Raw genomic sequence first — 19,324 nt, 5'->3', positions numbered from 1 at the left:
ACCATTAAAATCTTAGCTTCTAAAAAACCGTGCAAAAAATTATGTGGGAATCTAATATATCATCTATCATTTCTATAATCCTTTATAGGGAAACGTGGTAGGCAAATCGTGCACCCATATGCACACTTCAATGCACTCCATCCCAAATTAAGGCTTGTTCTTCATCTAGGGATGTTGTACTAGCTCATGCTCAACGGAATCCCACTTTATAAATCTCCGAGCAATAGGTTGGAGTCTTTAAAAAAGTCCTACTAATCTAAGGTTGCTTTATAAATATAAAGAAAGCTTGGAATCTTTTCACCCTCTCTCCGTCTCGTTCATTTACCAATAAACAAATGAGGAGCCAACCTATACTTGCTAAGACCACGATGCCTAAACTATGAGCAAAGGTAAGCAAGTCATTTGTTTAGGGACTTGGCAGTGGGACATAGACCCCCAGAAAAAAAAGAGACTAAAGTTGTGTCTAGTAACACTAATCCATAACTTGGGCATATCTGATATCTTAAACTACTTCAATTAATATAAGTGTTATTGATAAGATGACGTTGTGGTAACACAAAGAAACTCCTACTTAAAGGAGGGAACTGCGTTGGCATTCGGCCAGTGCCAGCCTTTGGACTTCGGCTAATGTTGATAGATTTCCTTTTTGTTTTCCTTGCGTCACGGGATGGGCCCATGCATGACCCATGCGGACCATTTAGGCTTGCGTCCATCATTATCAAATGATCTTTCTTTTCGAAAATTGAAAAATATACTTCTCCTTTATGATAGCAGCTATGGAGCTTGTCTTTTTCTTTCTCGAGATAATCTTGATGGGAAAAGCAAGAGGAGTGCTTCCATCAAAATAAAATTGAACACCTATGGTAGACACTCTATTAACTTATAATAACATTAATCAAGTATAATTTAACAACAAATTGTATCACATGGATGAGGACAAATGATTATTAAATCAATATCATAGGTGCACAAGTAAAAAGTAGATGTATTGATGTGGTTGGTTGAGATGTCTGCTAATATAAAATTTATTATAGCACACTGACTGCTGATGTGAAATTCAAAGTGATTGAAACATATGTTTTCCTAGATTTTAGGGTTTTGAATTGGGTTTAGTTCATTACTCAAGAAAAGAAAAAATATTTAGGGCATGTTTGAATTTTCCTACTGAATTAGACTAAAAATTTTATAAGATTCGTAGATTGAGCCATTCATTTAAGTATAGTCCTATATTAATTAAACACCTCCCAACCCAATGGTCCCCATGGATTCGGCCATTCTTTTTTGTCTAAAATATTTCACAAATACATTAGAGAATATCCTTTTTTTTTTTTTTTTCTTTTCATTTTTCTCAGTTTTTTTTTGGAGAATATCCTAGATGAAAGGCCAATGGCAACATACATCTACAAAAATGTTAAAAAAAAAGAGAAAAAAATTTGTTTTTCTATTTACAGAAATGTAGTGGCAATACCACTTTCTGAGTGCATAAAACAGGATGCTAATAGCCAGCTCCTCTTCCCTTTGCCGCAAGGAGTGAAATATACATGAAAGAATTTGACAACCTAAAAAGAGCAATAATGGATGTCGAACAAGAATCCATTACACAACAGAGAGAGAAGCTATCTTTATCTTGAATCTTTCATCTTTCTATATGCTATTGGCGCATGATTTTTTCTGGCGTAGCTGTGTGACTACATGCAACAAATATAAGGGTAAGATTCCGCTGAGTTCTTATTTTTTTCATGTCTAAAGTCCAGTTCATCCCATTACTACAGAAATGAGCCCAAATCAGAATATCAACCATGACCCTTGGAGTGATAGCTAGGAGCTTAGGCATAGACACAACTGCTAGTTTTGCATAGTAGATGTTATATACTTAAGAGGGTTCATAAAACTCTTCATTTCTTAGTAGTTAAATAGAAAAAGGGCTGTGCCACAACTAGCTTCTCCAGGTACCCGGATTAAGAAAATAAAACTAATGAAGCTAATACAAGCATTCCTCAAGAAAAATAGATAAATTAATTTTATGCTTGGAAGAAGCTTCATATGTATTCTAAATCAACAATCAGGATTTTTTTAAAAAAATTGCTAGCATGGAGCCTGAGGTTTCGAAACTATAAACTACTGCAACTTATGTTATTTAAAGAATTGGCAGCTGGCGTGCAAAACTATCAATTGGGTACCTCTCAATTCTTTCCCAAGGACGTCTTTCCATTAAAAATATCATATACAAAGCAGAGCTTAGTCAAAAACTCAACCAAAAGCACTTTCAAGTGTTTGAAAAGGGAAGGATGGGGGTCAAGTGTCAGCACTTTCAGGACTATCTACCATCACTGATATGGACAATGAATTGTTAGTAGATAGTACTTTCTAGTTTTTTAACCATCTAGAGATTTTCTTAGCTTAATAGTGTTATTTTCTTTCAATGTTTCATTTCCTTACCAGGCAAATAAAATCTCTGACTTCATCTTTTGGAAGTATGAGTGGTATCAACAATTTGGAAGAATCAGACCCCAAACTAAATGTACAATAGAAGAAAGGGAATAGACAAGTTTAAATAAAGTGGCTTCAAACTATAGGAAGAAGTTAGTTAGACCATGGTTTGGATACCTACCCACAGTTCAGACCTGCTTAATTCCCCTCAATCATTTTGAGCAATAGTGGCAAACACCTCCATCACCAATCATTTAAACCCACAGAAAACTTCAATTACTCTTGGCAAATGCCCCATGTGGGTCTCCCTTCCATGTCCAGCAACCAAGATGTGATTCCAAAACAGATTGGCCTTGGTTGTTGAGGTCTTAAGTTTCGAAGCCAGTATTCCTAAGATCTCATATGACCTATTAATCATTGGAATAACAAATATATCTCTTTGTGAATATTAATCATTGAATTAAAAAGTATGATTTTTTTTTTTTTGAATAAAATTTGAAAACTATTATCTTTGCAAATAAATTTTGGCATATTCTCTTTCTAAAGAAACCTATGGGCACCTTTCTCCTGCTGTTGGGTATAACTGTATGTGGATTGCTGTGGTGTTTTAGTGCTTTGCTGGAGAATATCTGTGCTGCTTTCCATTCTCCAATTTTTTATTTTCTTAGAGCTCCCACCAAAGAACATGCATGAGATTGCCATTTGCTAGAACAGGACAAGGGTCAAAAAGCTCATCTGCTCTTATCTGAGATTCTTGCCTTGTGGTATATGATTGGAAGCCAAAAAATTGTTAAAAGTTGCTTTCTTGTTGATGTCCTATAGAGAGCATCTTCAGAAGCCCACTAACTTTGCAGGCATTCACAGGGAGATGCATGTTCCCCTCCCACATAAAGGATGGAAAGGGTCTCCTAGTTTGCAGAAAAGGTTTGATTCCATGAAATGAAAGGGCTTTAGGAGTCTCTCCATCTCCTTTGTAGGTTTATGAAATGGGAAGGGCTTTAGGAGCCTCTCCATCTCCTTTGTAGGTTTATGAAGTGGGAAACAGTACCCACCACTACAGTCCTCTACAAAAGTGTGTAAAAAGGAAGAACACATGACAGCTGAGAAGCATAGAGATCACAGAAAGGGACAAGTGGTTGTGGCAAAGGCTCCTAAAAAGGGATTAATGGTGGTGATGACAGAAGAACAATCAAACAAGAGAACGATAAAAACCCGGATCAGATCTCCAACTTTTCAAGACAAGAGAAAGTGGAGGGTAAAAGGTGAAAGCCTCAGACATCAAAATAACAAATGACTGTGGTTGACAAGGCTTCTGCAATTTTTTCCATTGGATTACAAACAATAATTCTTTCCCATTAAGAATCAACAACAATCTAAACAAAGAAAATGAGCTTCAAAAATAGGAGCATATAAGAATTAGAAATACATGATAGACAGCCAGCATACAAGTAAGGATCAACAACAATCTATAAGAAAAGCTGTAATGCTCACTCTATTATTATGGGAACTTCCAACGAAGGTATGCCCATAGGACAGACACAAGAACACTAGAAGAAAATTAGACTATTTCAGAACACAGGCAGAGCATCATTTCAATGAGAGCAGAGAGAAAAGAAGAGTTAGATAGGATTACAACAATGCAAGAAATCACCTATTATTGGACTCTACTCTCTCTCTCTCTTTCTCTACCAAGCTATCAAGGTCCAATCCTAGCACCATTATATGTGTGCCTCTAAGGAAAAAATACAAGGGGCTCTGCCTCACTTTGCCTCTACCCGGGCCTAATTCTCTTCTGGCCGGCCTTCCCATCAGACCTAAGAGTGCCAGCTGAGTCTCCCTCCGAGGACTCCATGGACCTGGCAAATGAGCTCGAGAGGTCGGCGTAAAGGTCGACGACCCTCCGGATGTTGTTGTTGAGCTCTCGGATCAGGCCGACATTCCGGTTGAGGTTGTCGGGGATTTTCGACTCATGGTTCTGGTTGATCTCATTGATCAACAGCCTATTCTGATCCAAGATGCTCTGGACCTGGACAAAGCTCTTCTGGAAATTCTGGAGAACTTTGTTGTCCACTTGGGTACCATTGACAAGGCCTGAGAAGGTGTCCCCCTCCATCCACTCCTCCTCTTCCTCCTCCTCCTCCTTGCTTGGGAGTCAAAACAAGGCCTGCATGCCAATTAGAGAAGAAAAAAAAAAAAAGAAAAGGAAACAACACAATGAAGAGAAGAGTGTTAGAAATAGATGAGATCTCCAGATGGCACCTAACTTTAACTCCTCATAAAGCACATAAAGAGGCTCTTAAAACAAGAAACACAAGTGAGGGAGGAAAACATCAAGGAGGGGACAAAGTTTGATACAACTGAGGTAAAAAGGAAGTTTTCCCATCATCCCATCTCTTCTTCAACCAAAACAGAAAGCCTGGTGAGGAACCCAAGGAGGATAGAGAAGAAGACTGGAGAGAGAGAGAGAGAGGAATCTATTGGAGTTGTATCGGAAGGCACCAGGAGGCATGAGAGACAAGGACACAGAAGAAATCATGGCTTCCGGGTCTTCTTTTCACAAAGAAATCAGACGAGAAAAAGATTGTTTTCTTTTTCTTTTTAGTCAGAGAGCATATAAAAGCTGATCGAATTCCATAAAAGAGAACTGTTTTCTCCCGACCTTTTAGAAAAATCCCATACCAGAAGGCTCACATCCAAAGGAGAATATCACCATTCACCACCAAGATCAAAACTCAAGGAAGATAAAAATAAAAAATCCCAATGTACTATCAAAAAAAAAAAATCGATAGAGGAAGAAAAATTTAAGCAAGAAAGGAGAAAAGAACAAAGAATACAATAAAATTTCAGGAAAAAAAGAGACTTCTTGGAAGAGGAGAAGAGGACGCAATTGGTGTGGCCTAAATGCTCAACCGTACAAAGAAATCTTGCAGAAAGAATTCCTGAAATAGGAATAAAACGACACCCGGACAAAGGAAAAAGAATAAAGAAAACAGAGTATTTCCTAACCAAGATCGAATTTTGATGCCAAATTCTTGCTAATCGCCGCAAATAACTCATTCTCACTTCAAAAAAGGATCAAAGAAGATGGATTGGGACGTTGGTTTTTCCATCACCACAAATCCCAACAGGAAAAAAAAAAAAATTTTGTTTCAAAAAAAACTCAGGCCCATATATCTATACAATGTTTTCTTCCTCCTAGGCTTACCTTGGAGGTTTGGAACATTTCTCAGAAGCCGATCCGAGAGAGAGAGGTATCGGCGATTTAATCGAATCCGGGAGGAAAGGTACAGGGCCTCCTGAAACTAAAAATATATATGAAGAGAGAGAAAGGGTGGAGAGGGAGAGAGGGAGGAGAGAGAATGAGTAGATTTGTCCGTCACGCTAGGACCACTTTCTCTCTCTAGATTTTCTGGATTCTTACATATATATATATATATATATATTTAAAGTCTTGATATATAGCAATTTATTTGTAATAACTGATTAATTTGTATGGTGATCCAAGGCTTCAAGCAATACTTGAGAGCGTAAATTAATGGGTGTTGTTTTAAGGATTTATATATATAAATGGAGTTTTGCAAAACTACAATAATATCCTCCCCTCTATTTGTCTTGATGCTTAGCCCACAAGATTGGGTCCATCTGTGGTTAAGTAACAGGGTGTCTTCATGTTCACAAGTCATCCATTACCCAATGTTTCCTCCCTGTTCATGAACAGAAATTTTAAGGAAAATCTCACTTTCTTTTTTCCTCTGTGAGATAAATTGATAGCTATGATTGAAAAAGAGACTTGTGTGAGAACCATTTGTAGTTCTTTATAACAAAATTTAGTAGATACCTTTCGATAGGAAGTTTTTTATGCATCATTGTGGGTCTTTTTGCTTGGATAACATATAAGGTTCACACCTTATCCTTCCCTCTAGATGTTGACTGGTAAAAAAAGTAGGTGACCAACAAGCATTATCAGCAAGGTGTGTGGTGAACCTCCTACTATTTTTTTTGGTACAGAACCTCCTACCATTTGATTGTATTCTCAGAAAGACCGTATATTTTTTGCTATCAACTCTTGAATTTATTCATAACAAAATTATCATTTAGTCATCTAAATCTTCCACTTAATTCTTCTAAGTCTAAAGACCACATTCATACTGAGTCATCTACTGGGACTAATTCAGCAATCTATTTTAAACACTTCACTTCCTCATCCAACCCAATGGGCTCATCTAGATTTGCTAAAGAACCTTTAAAAAAAAAAAAAATCAAAAGCTGAAGGTTGGTGTGAGTCAGTTGATTTTTTTTTAAATTTTTGCTAAATGTCAGTTGATTTAATTCACACATTCAGGCCATGGTTCTTTGAATTCCACAGGCCAAGGCAGGCATTCCCTTTGCACGACGTTGAGGCTCCTTCCATAATCCGCGTCACGATTCGCATCCACTCAAAATAGACGGTTAGATCAGTTTGATGGTATAATTGCAATAAAAAGGAGGGATCAGGGGTATTATGCAAAAGGGGTAACACCCGAAATGCTCAGGGATGAGGGGGCAAAAAATAATATATGCCACACCTAAAATTTACCACCAATAGTTTAGCGCCACGTGGAGAGGAAGGGCGAGAGATTCTCTCGGGCCCGTCCGGGGCCACTACTTTTCCGGCGCCTGGGGACATCCCATCCGGACATGGGAGTGTGGCGCTGACGGAACCTACGGACCAACAGACACACCTTCTTTTGAGGCAATATTCCCAATATGCCCCTATGGCCTCCTATGGGCGACAAAATAAGGGCCAAATGTAGCGCTCCTAACCCCAGTTTTTGAAATCATAATCCTATGATTAAGATAATAACATGATGACAACGACAAATCGCTATCAGACTAACTATGAGTTTGTTAGTGATCAGTGTAGGCTTGAGAATCTTTGGAAGCAAGCTGATGTGTAGCTTTCTCTTATGCCAAGTTTTATTGGCTTATAGTCCAAAACAAGAATCTATGCAAGGTTGGTAGTCCCATTCTAATTTGTAGATTAAAAAAAAAAAAAAGAGAGAAAAAAAAAAAAGGAAAGAAGGGACCTCTTCCCTTTGTCAAGCTTTGCACGGAGATAAGCACCTAATGGTTATATTGTGCATACTGGTTCTAGTTATAGACATTTTCAAGCATGTGAGGATTTTCATGTTCTTTGCATAGGATTAAAAAAATAATAATAAAAAAAATTTCAACAAAGATATGAAGAAAAAGAAAGACTGAAGAATGAAAATTTATTAGGTGGATCAAGTCCACCATGGACCCAGAGCTAGCCTACCTAATAATTTCTCTGAGGGAAAAGGAACGAAGAGAACATAATACAAGTATGTAACATGTGGTTAGGCTGAAAGTTGTAACTTGAAATTATAAAATATGTATAAATAAAAATAAATAATATAGAGACATACATTTATATGCATAGGATTATTGTACAAATGGTGCATTGTAGAGAGATTGCAAATGAGGGTTTGGACGAGCCACGCAGTTATAGCCAGATTGAGTTATTGCACCCTTGATTAGATTTCATATTTCAAATAAAGAGGGATGTTTGTTTTGGGACTCTTTTTTGTCGGTATTTGAAGCATTGCTATGTAGTTGTTTGGATTCTTCTATATTTAAATTCATGAGGGATGTTTTTGCAATTTTCAAAATGCATCAAATGTCTCATTATTATCAATGCGGCATGATTTTTTTTTTTAAATGAAACAAATACACTAAAAAATTATGGAATTTGCTTTTAAAATGAATGAAATGGGTATCTAGATAATCTTATTGCCATTTGAAAATATCTATACATCCTATAAGTATATATAAATACAAACATACACATGCACACATTATATGCATGAAATTGTACAAGTTGACAAAAAGGAAAGACAAATAAATATATTCCTTAATAGGTTTCATCAATATTTTGTTTGGAAACCCACAGTCAATCAGTCAATGGTTAAATTTTTATTCTCTTTTTAATCTTTCAACTCATCAATATTTAATTTTTTAATAAAGAATTCTCCTTGTAAGCGGAAGAAAAGGAAACAATCTATTGTTTGTCAAAGGAATCAAGATTAATTCCTCATTGTCATGCAGCAATCTCAAAAAGATAAAAGTTTTTTTGCATCAAACACCATAATATTTGGAAGCACAAGCAGGGAGTCTGAAAAAAAAAATGGCCATCTTATATGTGCTTTAAAATTTAGGAGGGGCTGACCTTAAACATCATATAGATTCCCAATTTGCGCAATCTATTTGAAAATATCTTGTTAAAGCAAACTATAATTTTACAAAGCATCTATTATAAAGTGCTTCTTTGATCGATGAATTAGGTTTAACTTATATTTCTCAAAATCATAAATTCTTATCAACTGATTGAATTTTAGTATACAAAATTTTACATGATAACAAAGAAAAAGGATAAAATATACAAAAAGATCCCAATTTACGCTATGCCCTTTAGAGATCAATATGGAATTGCTTTGATTAAAAAGTGAAAGATAAGATCATATACTTACCTTCTATATGAAGAACTTTTGATCTAATTTGTAGCGACAAAACTTTTTGCTGTGGAAATATTTTCTTCCTCGCTTTCGATTTTTTTTTTTTTTTTTTTTGGAGTTCTAACACAATACACTACATGAAAAATGGATTGAGAAAATTGAAAGGTGAGGTATAGAAAAAACTTGAGGCATAAGAAAAGAAAGGCAAAGAAACACCAGAAAATGATATTTTCAAGAATAGTGACATGATAAAGAAATGAAATCACTTATAAGAGAAGAGGTTGCCAAGTTTCTAAAGTAAGATTTTTCTATATATATATATATATATATATATATAAAATGTGGTCACTTTTCATTTAACCCGGTCGCATGCCCTGTCATTGACATACAAGTCGAATCCCAAGTAGAGGGTTTTGGCTGTTATTAAAAGTGAGTGTACTAAGCTAATCAGAGTTTGGTCTAATGGTTGGCATCCTTCTCCCTGTTACTTGAGTCAATAAAAACAAAAAAGTTTTGAACTTGGTTGGTAGTGCTCCCACCACTATTCTGAGAACAAAGAGAAAAAAAATGTGTGTATCGTGTATTGCTTAATTTTCTTTAATTCTTGTAGAAATTGCCCTTTTAATCTTGAAAATTTACAAATTTTATGAAAAATATATTTGGAAAAAGGAGATAGATAATTAATGAAGAACTTGCTTTTTAGATACAATTTTTTTTATGGTTTTCCTTGCACTGTTGCATAACTTTGAATGACCATCACTAAACTATGGCAGTCAACTCAGTACTAAATTTTATATCTTCATAATGCTCAAATCTACTTCAAAAACTAAAAATGTTTATTGCTTATCAACAACTCTTTAGTAAAATGAATGTTAATCACTATCAGTTTATATTTATTTAGAATGCCTTAATCTTGATTGTAACATGACATTGAATTACTTAAGCTTCAAATAAAGATATTTCCAAATTTTAACAATTCCATGCTCTAGATTTAGTCTATGAAGCCATTGGAGTTCTCAAGTATTCAGAATACCAACCAACTAGCACTCAACCCCTAGTGCAGAGATTTAATTGATAATAATAATAATATTTTACATTAAAGATTGTTCTCATCAATTAATCTCATGATCAGATTAAAAAGATCTCTGAGAGTTCTTTTTTCCAAAGATAGCCTCCTAAATCAGTGAAGGTTACTGTATTTGGTAAATACCCGTATATCGTTTTACTATTATTATATAGATAGATAGGTAGATAATAATTTAAAATATTTTTTATCTTTTTATCATACTATTTATATTTATATTTTTTATTTAAAAAATATAAAAAATAAAACTTGACATATGATATTGTGGGAAATTATCCTATCATCTTATGTGTCAACATGGAATGTCACCTCCAATACTCCTGTATCTCTTTCCTATTATTATATAAATATAGATAGATATTATTATATAGATATAGTTTATGTTTTTATTTTTTATTTAAAAATATAAAAAATATAAAAATAAAATTTGACACGTGACATTATGGGAGATTATCTTATAATCTTATGTGTCAACATAGAATGCCACCCTTAATTATAGAATAATCTTCCACAACACCATGTATCAAATTTTATTTTTTATTTTTTATATTATTAGATAGATATTATTATATAGATACTATTTGTGCTTTTATTTCTTATTTAAGAAACCCCTAATACCCGTGTATCACTTGACTATTATTATATATATTTAAAATATTCTTTATTTTTAATCATATTATTTATGCTTTTATTTTTTATTTAAGAATATATAAAAAAATTTGATACATGATATTGTAGGAGATTATCCTATCATTTTACGTGTTAATACAGAATGCCATCCCTCATATCTATGTATCGCTTCACTATTATTATATAGATGTGTCAATCAAAGAAGGAACTTTTTGATCCAAAAATATTTTTGAATTCGATATGGATCACTTTGGCCAGTATGAATAGAGCTGGATATTGTTCAAAAGCAAGATTTATCACATTGGAAAGCTAATTTGCAAGCCAAACTTTCGATAGTCATAACTTGATCATATAACGTCCGATTTTCATGATCTTTTTTTTTTTGAAGTTAGATAGTTTTTTAAGATTTATAACGGGATATCACTCTGTCAAAGAGATGGTGCCCTGAGCAATTAGGATGAAATTCTTTCTTCTGGACCTCAAAATGGGCTAATCAATCAGAAAAGTTTCTTTTGGATAAGATTTTGACGAAGCATAACTTTCAATTCAAAAAGAATTCGATGAAGCAATATATAGAAAGGCAGAGTTGATATATAAGTCAAGATCTACCTTCTAAAGAATTTTAAATTTTTTTAGATTATTTCTGCTGGATATATTTATTTTAGATAAAAGAGTTCCATGAGAACTAGAAAAGCGATCTAACTTAAATTGTACAAGGACGAACCTTGTTATTATAAATAGAGGGTATATATTTCATTTTTAATCTATAAAAAAATAAAAAAAAAAAGAAAAGAGATTGAAATCTTACTTTTGAAAATTTTTCTCTTCATATATCTTTTTTTTTTGAGAGATCCGAGTTGAGTGGGTTAAAGAAAATTTTTCTTCTTCCTGATCGGATCACTTTTAATCATGTAGGCTACAACTTTTTTATATACTGTTACGTTAATTTGTAATCAAATCTCGCTTCATGCTTTTCATTTTTTAAAATAAAAAAGTATATATGTTGTGATTAGTAAATCCTTTTTATCGGTTTTATCAAGAAAATATCAATCAATCTTTATTCTTTCCTCTTTTTTTTTAAACCAAATTTTTGAATTTTCTTAAGTTTTATTATATATGCCACCTTGGGATGAAGGAAATAATTTCAGCAGTTTGTTTCATTAAACTAATCAAAATGTTAGCTATATTTGTTAGAATTTGGCGCAACAAATTGCATGACATAGAAAAGCCTGAAGGATGTCCTACCCATGATTGTCTTTTTCTGAGTTAGAAAATGTTCAATTATTTTCTTATAAGAAATAAAACAATATCCACCTGCCATGCATTATGTCATCATAAGAAAGCTGCTCACATCAAAAGGCATTACTTGATGGATCTCAGCATTTCACATGATTGTACTTCAAATCCACAAATAATCAGAGTAGCAGTTTCCTTACGTAAGTATGCTATTCGATTTCCAGTAAAAATATGGAGAAAACGACAAATAATTCCCTCAACAACAAAAGATACAGATAACCTCATTGTATATGGTCATCACAAGGAATCCATTGGTCTGAATTATCTTTATATGAGAAAAGTGATTTTTTTTCTAAGACATTGATGCTCAGATATATGATGGTTAGAAAAATGAGTTTTGTATGTTTGGTTGATTATAAGAAAATAATATATTTCAGAATGGATTATATTTTGGTTGAATATCTATATAATTTTTTATAAAAATTATATAAAATATTTATTATATTTTTAATAAAAAAATATTTTATCATCTCCCATCTAAAAGTTTAATGGCACTTATGAAAAAAAAAATTATCCTAATTTTCAACCGGTGGAATTGGACTTTTCCATATTCTACATGAATTTTTCTTTAGCATGAAATGTGGAAAACTTATTTCTATAGAAAAATTATCTTCCCATCTCTCTTTTTTAAAAATTCCAATCAAATATATAATATTTCTATATTTTTCATTGTCCATATTTTTTCTGTCACGTCCCAAATTCGGGATATAACACGGCCATGCTACCGAGGGATGGACTCACGATAACACGAAGCCAAAATTTATTTTCTTAAATATAATAACAGGTGTATCATAAATAAATGTAATAATAAAGTTCAATTCAAATATTTAATTAAACCAAAATTGGTTCAGAGCATCTAAATCCAAAGATGAAATAATCCAAGTCTTAAAATTCATAATGACTACAATCCATAAACATAAACTGAATTCTTAGTGCAAAATTTTCAAGCTTGCTTTGCTGATCCTCAAGCCTGGATTTCCTTTCCATCAGTCCTAGCCTTATTTCTCTGTACATGAAAAAGAAAACAAAAAGAATATGAGCTACACCAGCTCAATAAGTAGACTTCCGCTTCCTTACCGGATCAAGCATAAATTTTCTATGATAATGCATCATTTAGCAAATAACAATTATTATAAAAATAAATATTTCATAGAGCATATAATAAAATAAGTTATAAGCTCATCATGCATGCATAAATCATGTATATTTCACAATCATGAATCGTAAATCATTTTCATCGTGTATTCATGTCATGTTTCAAAATATTGCTCACAGATATTCGTGCTAAGGTCACTATTATACCCGTGACAGGGTCATGTTTCTTAATCGACAGAGTTCTTAATTCATGTGCCAACTTTATACCCGCTGGCAGGGTCATATTTCGTGTGGATGCTAGCTCCGGATGTCGATCTTTCCGAAGGGATTCATTCATAGCCATCTGAGAGCCTTTGAAATCATTATATCTTTTTCTTAAAGCATACATATACATAGATGAAAAAATAATAAAATTCATGCTTCATAATCATGCTATTTTCATAAGACATATTCATGAAATCAATGCTCATAATAAAACATACTTTTTCATATCACATATGCCGATCCTTATTTTATGAAAAATTATGATTTCATCAATAGCAATTCTTTACATCAAAATATGATCATTTAAAAATAAATAAGGAGCATAAGATCCACTTACCTCGATCGTCCTGAACCTTTTAATCTTTTTTAAAAGAATCGGACAGTCCTATTTAAAATATTAAATCATCAATAAATTTTATTTTATATATTTAATAAAATTACATAATATAAAGAAATGACCGATTTGATGATCAGTCCAATAAATCTCTCCCTTCGGCTTTAAACCGATTTAAGGTCATAGGTCTCTAGGAGTGGAGAAGATGGCCTAATAGGGGATCCATAGGGCTTCTTAGAGAGAAAAAATTTTTAGAGAGAGAAAATTCAATTCTAGAGAGAGAAAGACTTTAGAGAGGGATGAGAGAAACTTTCTCTCATGTGTATTATTTTTTATTATCATCATCATCATCATTATTATTATTATATGTATTTTTTTTTTCTTTTCTTTTTCTTTTTCTTTTTCTTTTTCCTTTTCTTTTCTTTTTCCTTTTCTTTTCTTTTTCCTTTTCTTTTTCTCGTGGCCTTCTTTGGCCGAAACAGGAGACCTAGAGGTCCCCTTGTCTTTGACCGACCATTCACGATCGTACTTTGTCCGACGATGGCCGGCGGTAAGGGATGACCCTTCCGAGTTTGGAGAGGCCAGAGCCGGCGGTCGATGTGACCGTCGGCGCCTTAAAAACTAAGAAAAGGGAGAGGCCGAACAGGGCTTTCCTTTTCTGACGAAATCTGATGACTCCTGTTGCCGGTAGTCATGCCCACCGACACAGAAAAGAAGGGAGAGAAGGGAGGAAGAGGAGGAAGGACTTACCACAGCCTCCGATGACCCCCACCAGCGTGAAATCACGGTGAGCACAAGTCGAGGGGCCGCGGCTTCAATCAAAAAAATCAGAGAAGAACTCCAACGATCGTCGGTGACTGTTGTGTCTTCTCTTAGAGGAGAGGAGGGGGGTTCTTATAGGGCTCGTCCTAGGATCTTTTAATGGCCCTAGGACTTCGATTCCTGATCGGAATCGAAGAAGGAGAAGACTTCGATCAGGAGTCTTCTTCCCTATTTTTTTTTTCTAGGTGGGCTTAGTGGGCTTTTGGCCCATCGGACCGGGTTATCACATTCTATCTCCCTTAAAAAAAATTTCGTCCTCAAAATTTAACATACCTTCATTTTTAAATAAGTGTGGATATCTCGTCTTCATATCATCTTCAAGCTCTCATGTGGCCTCTCTCTCTTCATGATTACTCTAATGAATCTTTACATACGGAATGATATGCCGTCTTAGAACTTGCTCTTTTTGATCAATAATTCAGAAAAAAAATTCTTCATAGATTAGATCTTCATGAACTTGCAATGGCTCATATTTTATCACACTATTTGGATCAGGTACAAACTTTCTCAGTAGTGAAACATGAAAGACGTTGTGCACTTTGGATAAATCTGGTGGTAAGGCTAGTTCATAAGCAATATCTTCTACTCGATTTAAAATTTTAAAAGGTCCAATATATCGCGGACTCAGCTTGCCATGTCTCCCAAACCTCATGACACCCTTAGTAGGTGATACTTTTAGAAAAACATGATCACCGATCTAAAATTTTAATTTTTTTCTTTTTCTATCTGCCCAACTCTTCTGTCTATCCTGTGCTGCCTTGAGTCTTCTCTTGATTAGATAAATTTTGTTTCTAGCATCTTGAACTAACTCGGGACCTATTAATTTCTTTTCACCTACTTCATCCCAATACAGAGGGGATCTACACTTTCTTCCATATAGGGCTTCATAGGGTGCCATCCGGATACTAGAATGAAAACTGTTGTTATATGCAAATTCAATCAATGTCACATGATTATCCCAATGTCCTCCAAAATCAAAAGCACAAGCTCTTAACATATCTTCAAGAGTTTGAATTGTCCTTTCAGATTGGCCATCGGTCTGGGGATGGAATGCAGTACTAAGCCTCAATTCTGTCCCCAAAACATCTTGAAAACTTTTTTAAAATCTAGATACGAATCGTGGATCTCGATCAGACATAATACTTATTGGAACACCATGCAGACGTACAATTCCATCAATATATATCTGGGCTAACTTATCAAGTGGAGTGCCAACTCGAAAAGATAGAAAGTGAGCTGATTTAGTAAGCCGATCAACAATCACCCACACTGCATCATTTTTTCTTGTTGTCCTTGGAAGTCCAGTAACGAAATCCATCATAATATGCTTCCATTTTCATTTTGGTATCTCTAATGGTCTTAGCAAACCAGCAGGTCTTTGATGTTCGGCTTTCACTTGCTGGCATACCAAGCATTGAGATACAAACCGAGCTATCTCCTGCTTCATTCCATTCCACCAGAAGAGTTGTTTTAAATCTTTATACATCTTTGTACTATCGGGATGAAAGGAGAAACGGGATTTATGGGCTTCTTCCAAAATTTTCTTTTTTAGTTCAGGATCTTCTGGTATACATAATCTGTTCCCAAAATAAAGAGTTTCATCTGTATGTAGCCTAAACTCAGTTCGTAGCCCTTTCTCCATGTCCTTCTTAAACTGACATAAATGAATATCACTTTGTTGGACCGCTTTTATCTGTTCGATCAATGCTGGTTATACCATTAAATTTGCTAACACATTCTTAATATCAGTACAAGTCACTTCAATTTGTAAATCTTCAAGATCCCTCAAAATTTATTGCTGAAAGGATAGCAGAATCATCACATTTGCTGAAGACTTCCTACTAAGTGCATCTACCACCACATTGGCTTTTTCAAGGTGATATTTAATATTTAGATCATAATCTTTTAATAGTTCAAGCCACCTTCTTTGCCTTATGTTTTGCTCTTTTTGAGTAAATAAGTATTTCAAGCTTTTATGATCAGTAAAGATTTCACATGATTCTCCATATAAATAGTGTCATCAAATCTTTAAAGTAAAAATAATAGCTGCTAACTCCAAATCATGTGTCGAATAATTCTGCTCATAGGCTTTTAGTTGTCGAGAAGTATAAGCTTTGACCTTATCGTTCTGCATCAACACACAACCTAATCCCTTCTTGGAAGCATCACTATAAATGACAAATCCTTCCTTATTAGATGGTAAAGTAAGAACTGGGGCAGATATCAATCGTTGCTTCAGATCTTGAAAACTCTGCTCATATTCACTACTTCATTCAAATTTTATTCATTTCTGAGTTAAGCGGGTTAGAGCAATTGCAATTTGAGAAAATTCCTCGATGAATCTTCTATAATAACCAGCCAAGCCTAAGAAGCTTCTAACTTCCATCACATTAGTCGGACGAGGCCAATTCACCACAGCTTCTATCTTCTTTGGATCGACTGAGATTTCTTCTTTAGATATTACATGACCGAGGAAGACAACACTATCCAACCAGAACTCACACTTGTTAAGCTTGGCGAAGAGCTTCTCTTCTCTCAAGGTCTAAAATACGATCCTCAAATGTCTCTCATGTTTCTCTATATTTTTAGAATAAACTAGGATATCATCAATAAAAACAACAACGAATTGATCCAGATACGGCTTGAAAATCCTGTTCATCATATCCATAAAAGCAGCCGGTGCATTGGTTAGTCCAAAAGGCATTACTAAAAATTCATAATGGCCATACCTGATTCTAAATGCAGTCTTAGGTACATCTTCATCTCTAATTCTTAGTTGATGATAGCCTGATCGTAAGTCAATTTTGGTGAAAACTTGTGCACCCTGAAGTTGATCAAATAAGTCATCTATTCGAGGAAGAGGATATTTATTCTTTATGGTTACCTTGTTTAACTCCCGATAGTCAATGCATAAATGCATGCTCCCATCTTTCTTTTTCACAAATAACATAGGAGCTCTCCAGGGTGATGTACTGGGTCGGATAAATTTTTTATTCAAAAGTTCTTGTAGTTGATCCTTTAATTCTCGTAATTCTACGAGAGCCATCCGATAAGGAGGTTTTGATATAGATCCAGTTCCTGGAGTGATATCAATTTTAAATTCAACCTCACACTCTGGGGGCAGTCCGGATAGTTCATCTGGAAAAATATCAAAAAATTCTTTGACAATTGGGATATCATCCAACTTTATTTTTTCCTTCTCGGCGTCTACTACATGGGCCAAAAATGCTTTGCATCCTTTCCTCAAAATTTTTTTTGCGTTCATGATTGAGATAATACCCAAAGATTGTTTGGGTTCCGTATTATAAACTTCGCCTCGAAAGAATAACTATGGTTCATCCAAAATTTGAAATACCACTCTTTTTCTAAAACAATCAATATGTGTATGGTATGAAGATAACCAGTTCATCTCAAGAATAACGTCAAAATCATACATATTTAGCTGAATCAAATCTACTGCTAATTCTTTTTCTTCTATTTGGATTATGCAATTCTTAAAAATAATGTTAACAACAACAATATTTTTAAAAGGTGTGCTAACATATAATGGTTCATTTAGTTTTTCAGGCACACAATTCAAAGAAGTAGCAAACTTGAGAGATATAAAAGAGTGAGAAGAGTCGGAATCGAATAGCACACGAGCATGAATAGAATTGACTGGGATAATACCTGTCACCATTTGATCACTTGCATTGGCCTCCTGCTGGTTTAAAGTAAACACTCGTGCATTTCCTTTCTATTTTTGATCAACTAGTTTGTTAGGTCTAGAGTCATCTCTTTTCTTATTTGGGCAATCACGAGCCATATGTCCTTTCTCACTACATAAGAAGCATGCTCCTATCCTCTTGAGACAAGGTCCATTGTGATTTTTTTCACAATAGGAGCAGGATGTAGATTCTTTCTTCTTATCAGAGTTATTATTTTTAAAATTTTTCTGCTGATCTTTTAGATTTCCTACTGATCTCGGTCTCTTCCTATCTCCTCTTTGTAGATCTGTTCTTTTCAATTCAGACTCCACTTTCAAAGCTCGCTCCAGTATGTCCTTGTAGTTATTAAAAATATGAGAAGACAGACGGGATCGAATTCTATATCTTAGACCTTGTTCGAATCTGTTAGCTTTACTCCTTTCGAACTCCATAAGCTGGGGGCAGAAGCGGCCTAGCTCATTAAATTTGTTAGCATATTCTAACACCATCATATCATCCTTTTGCTTTAAGGTTAGAAACTCATTTTCTTTTACCAATCTCATTGTCCCCGGGAAGTACTGATCATAAAATATCTCTTTGAATTCTTCCCAAGTGAGTTGATTATCATTATTCCCATAGGCAGCTTTTATTGCAGTCCACCAAAACTCAGCATTCCCTTTTAATATAGGAATGGCTAATCGGACCTTCACATTCTTAGGGTATTGCAGGGCTTCAAACATCTTTTCCATCTCTCGAATCCATGTCTCTGCAGCCATAGGATCAGATCCACCCTCAAATAGAGGTGGGTTGAGCCTTCTGAATCTCTCGTAGTATGACTCCATAGATAATGTCGGTCGAGGAGTGGTCGGTACGTCTGAGTGGTCGGTACGTCAAGAGCCCGCTTAACTGGTTGATTGGCAGCTCCCCGCGACGTCAATCTTGCTCCTCTTGCTTCTCTTGTCCTAGCAGCCATATTTGCTAAGGTCTCGCCCTCCCTATCGCTCATCGCTTCTTAGTCAAATACCAACATTATTACATTATTTTATAACAGAGTTGCAGTACAGTTAATAATTTAAGTCAGAGTCTAACTATGCGTAACCTATCTACCCACTGTTAGGTTTTAAGTTCTACCCTTGATTAAACCTATCGCTCTGATACCATAAAATGTCAC

At 34.7% G+C, this 19,324-nt stretch overlaps 1 protein-coding gene and 1 pseudogene across 1 annotated transcript; both read right to left on the bottom strand.

Moving 5' to 3' along the window:
- Positions 1 to 3,897: 3,897 nt before the first annotated feature.
- On the bottom strand, positions 3,898 to 5,809 carry LOC105056447 (protein ELF4-LIKE 4). Its single transcript, XM_010938645.4, has 2 exons — positions 5,636 to 5,809; positions 3,898 to 4,594 (listed from the first exon to the last, which is right to left on the bottom strand). Exon 2 carries the CDS (start codon positions 4,541 to 4,543, stop codon positions 4,202 to 4,204), a length of 342 nt encoding a protein of 113 aa, XP_010936947.1. The 5' UTR covers positions 4,544 to 4,594; positions 5,636 to 5,809; the 3' UTR covers positions 3,898 to 4,201.
- A 293-nt stretch (positions 5,810 to 6,102) lies between these two features.
- Positions 6,103 to 18,995, bottom strand: LOC140853086 (uncharacterized; annotated as a pseudogene).
- Between the last annotated feature and the right edge of the window lie 329 nt (positions 18,996 to 19,324).

The sequence above is a fragment of the Elaeis guineensis genome, chromosome 13, assembly GCF_000442705.2.
Source record: "Elaeis guineensis isolate ETL-2024a chromosome 13, EG11, whole genome shotgun sequence".
In the NCBI taxonomy this organism is placed as follows: domain Eukaryota; kingdom Viridiplantae; phylum Streptophyta; class Magnoliopsida; order Arecales; family Arecaceae; genus Elaeis; species Elaeis guineensis.
The sequence above is the reverse complement of the archived record's forward strand: the minus strand, read 5'-3'. Positions and strand labels throughout refer to the sequence as shown.

Bases quoted from the DNA above. Each gene is read 5' to 3' on its own strand.
- LOC105056447 (XM_010938645.4), bottom strand. From the start codon at position 4,543: ATGGAGGGGGACACCTTCTCAGGCCTTGTCAATGGTACCCAAGTGGAC.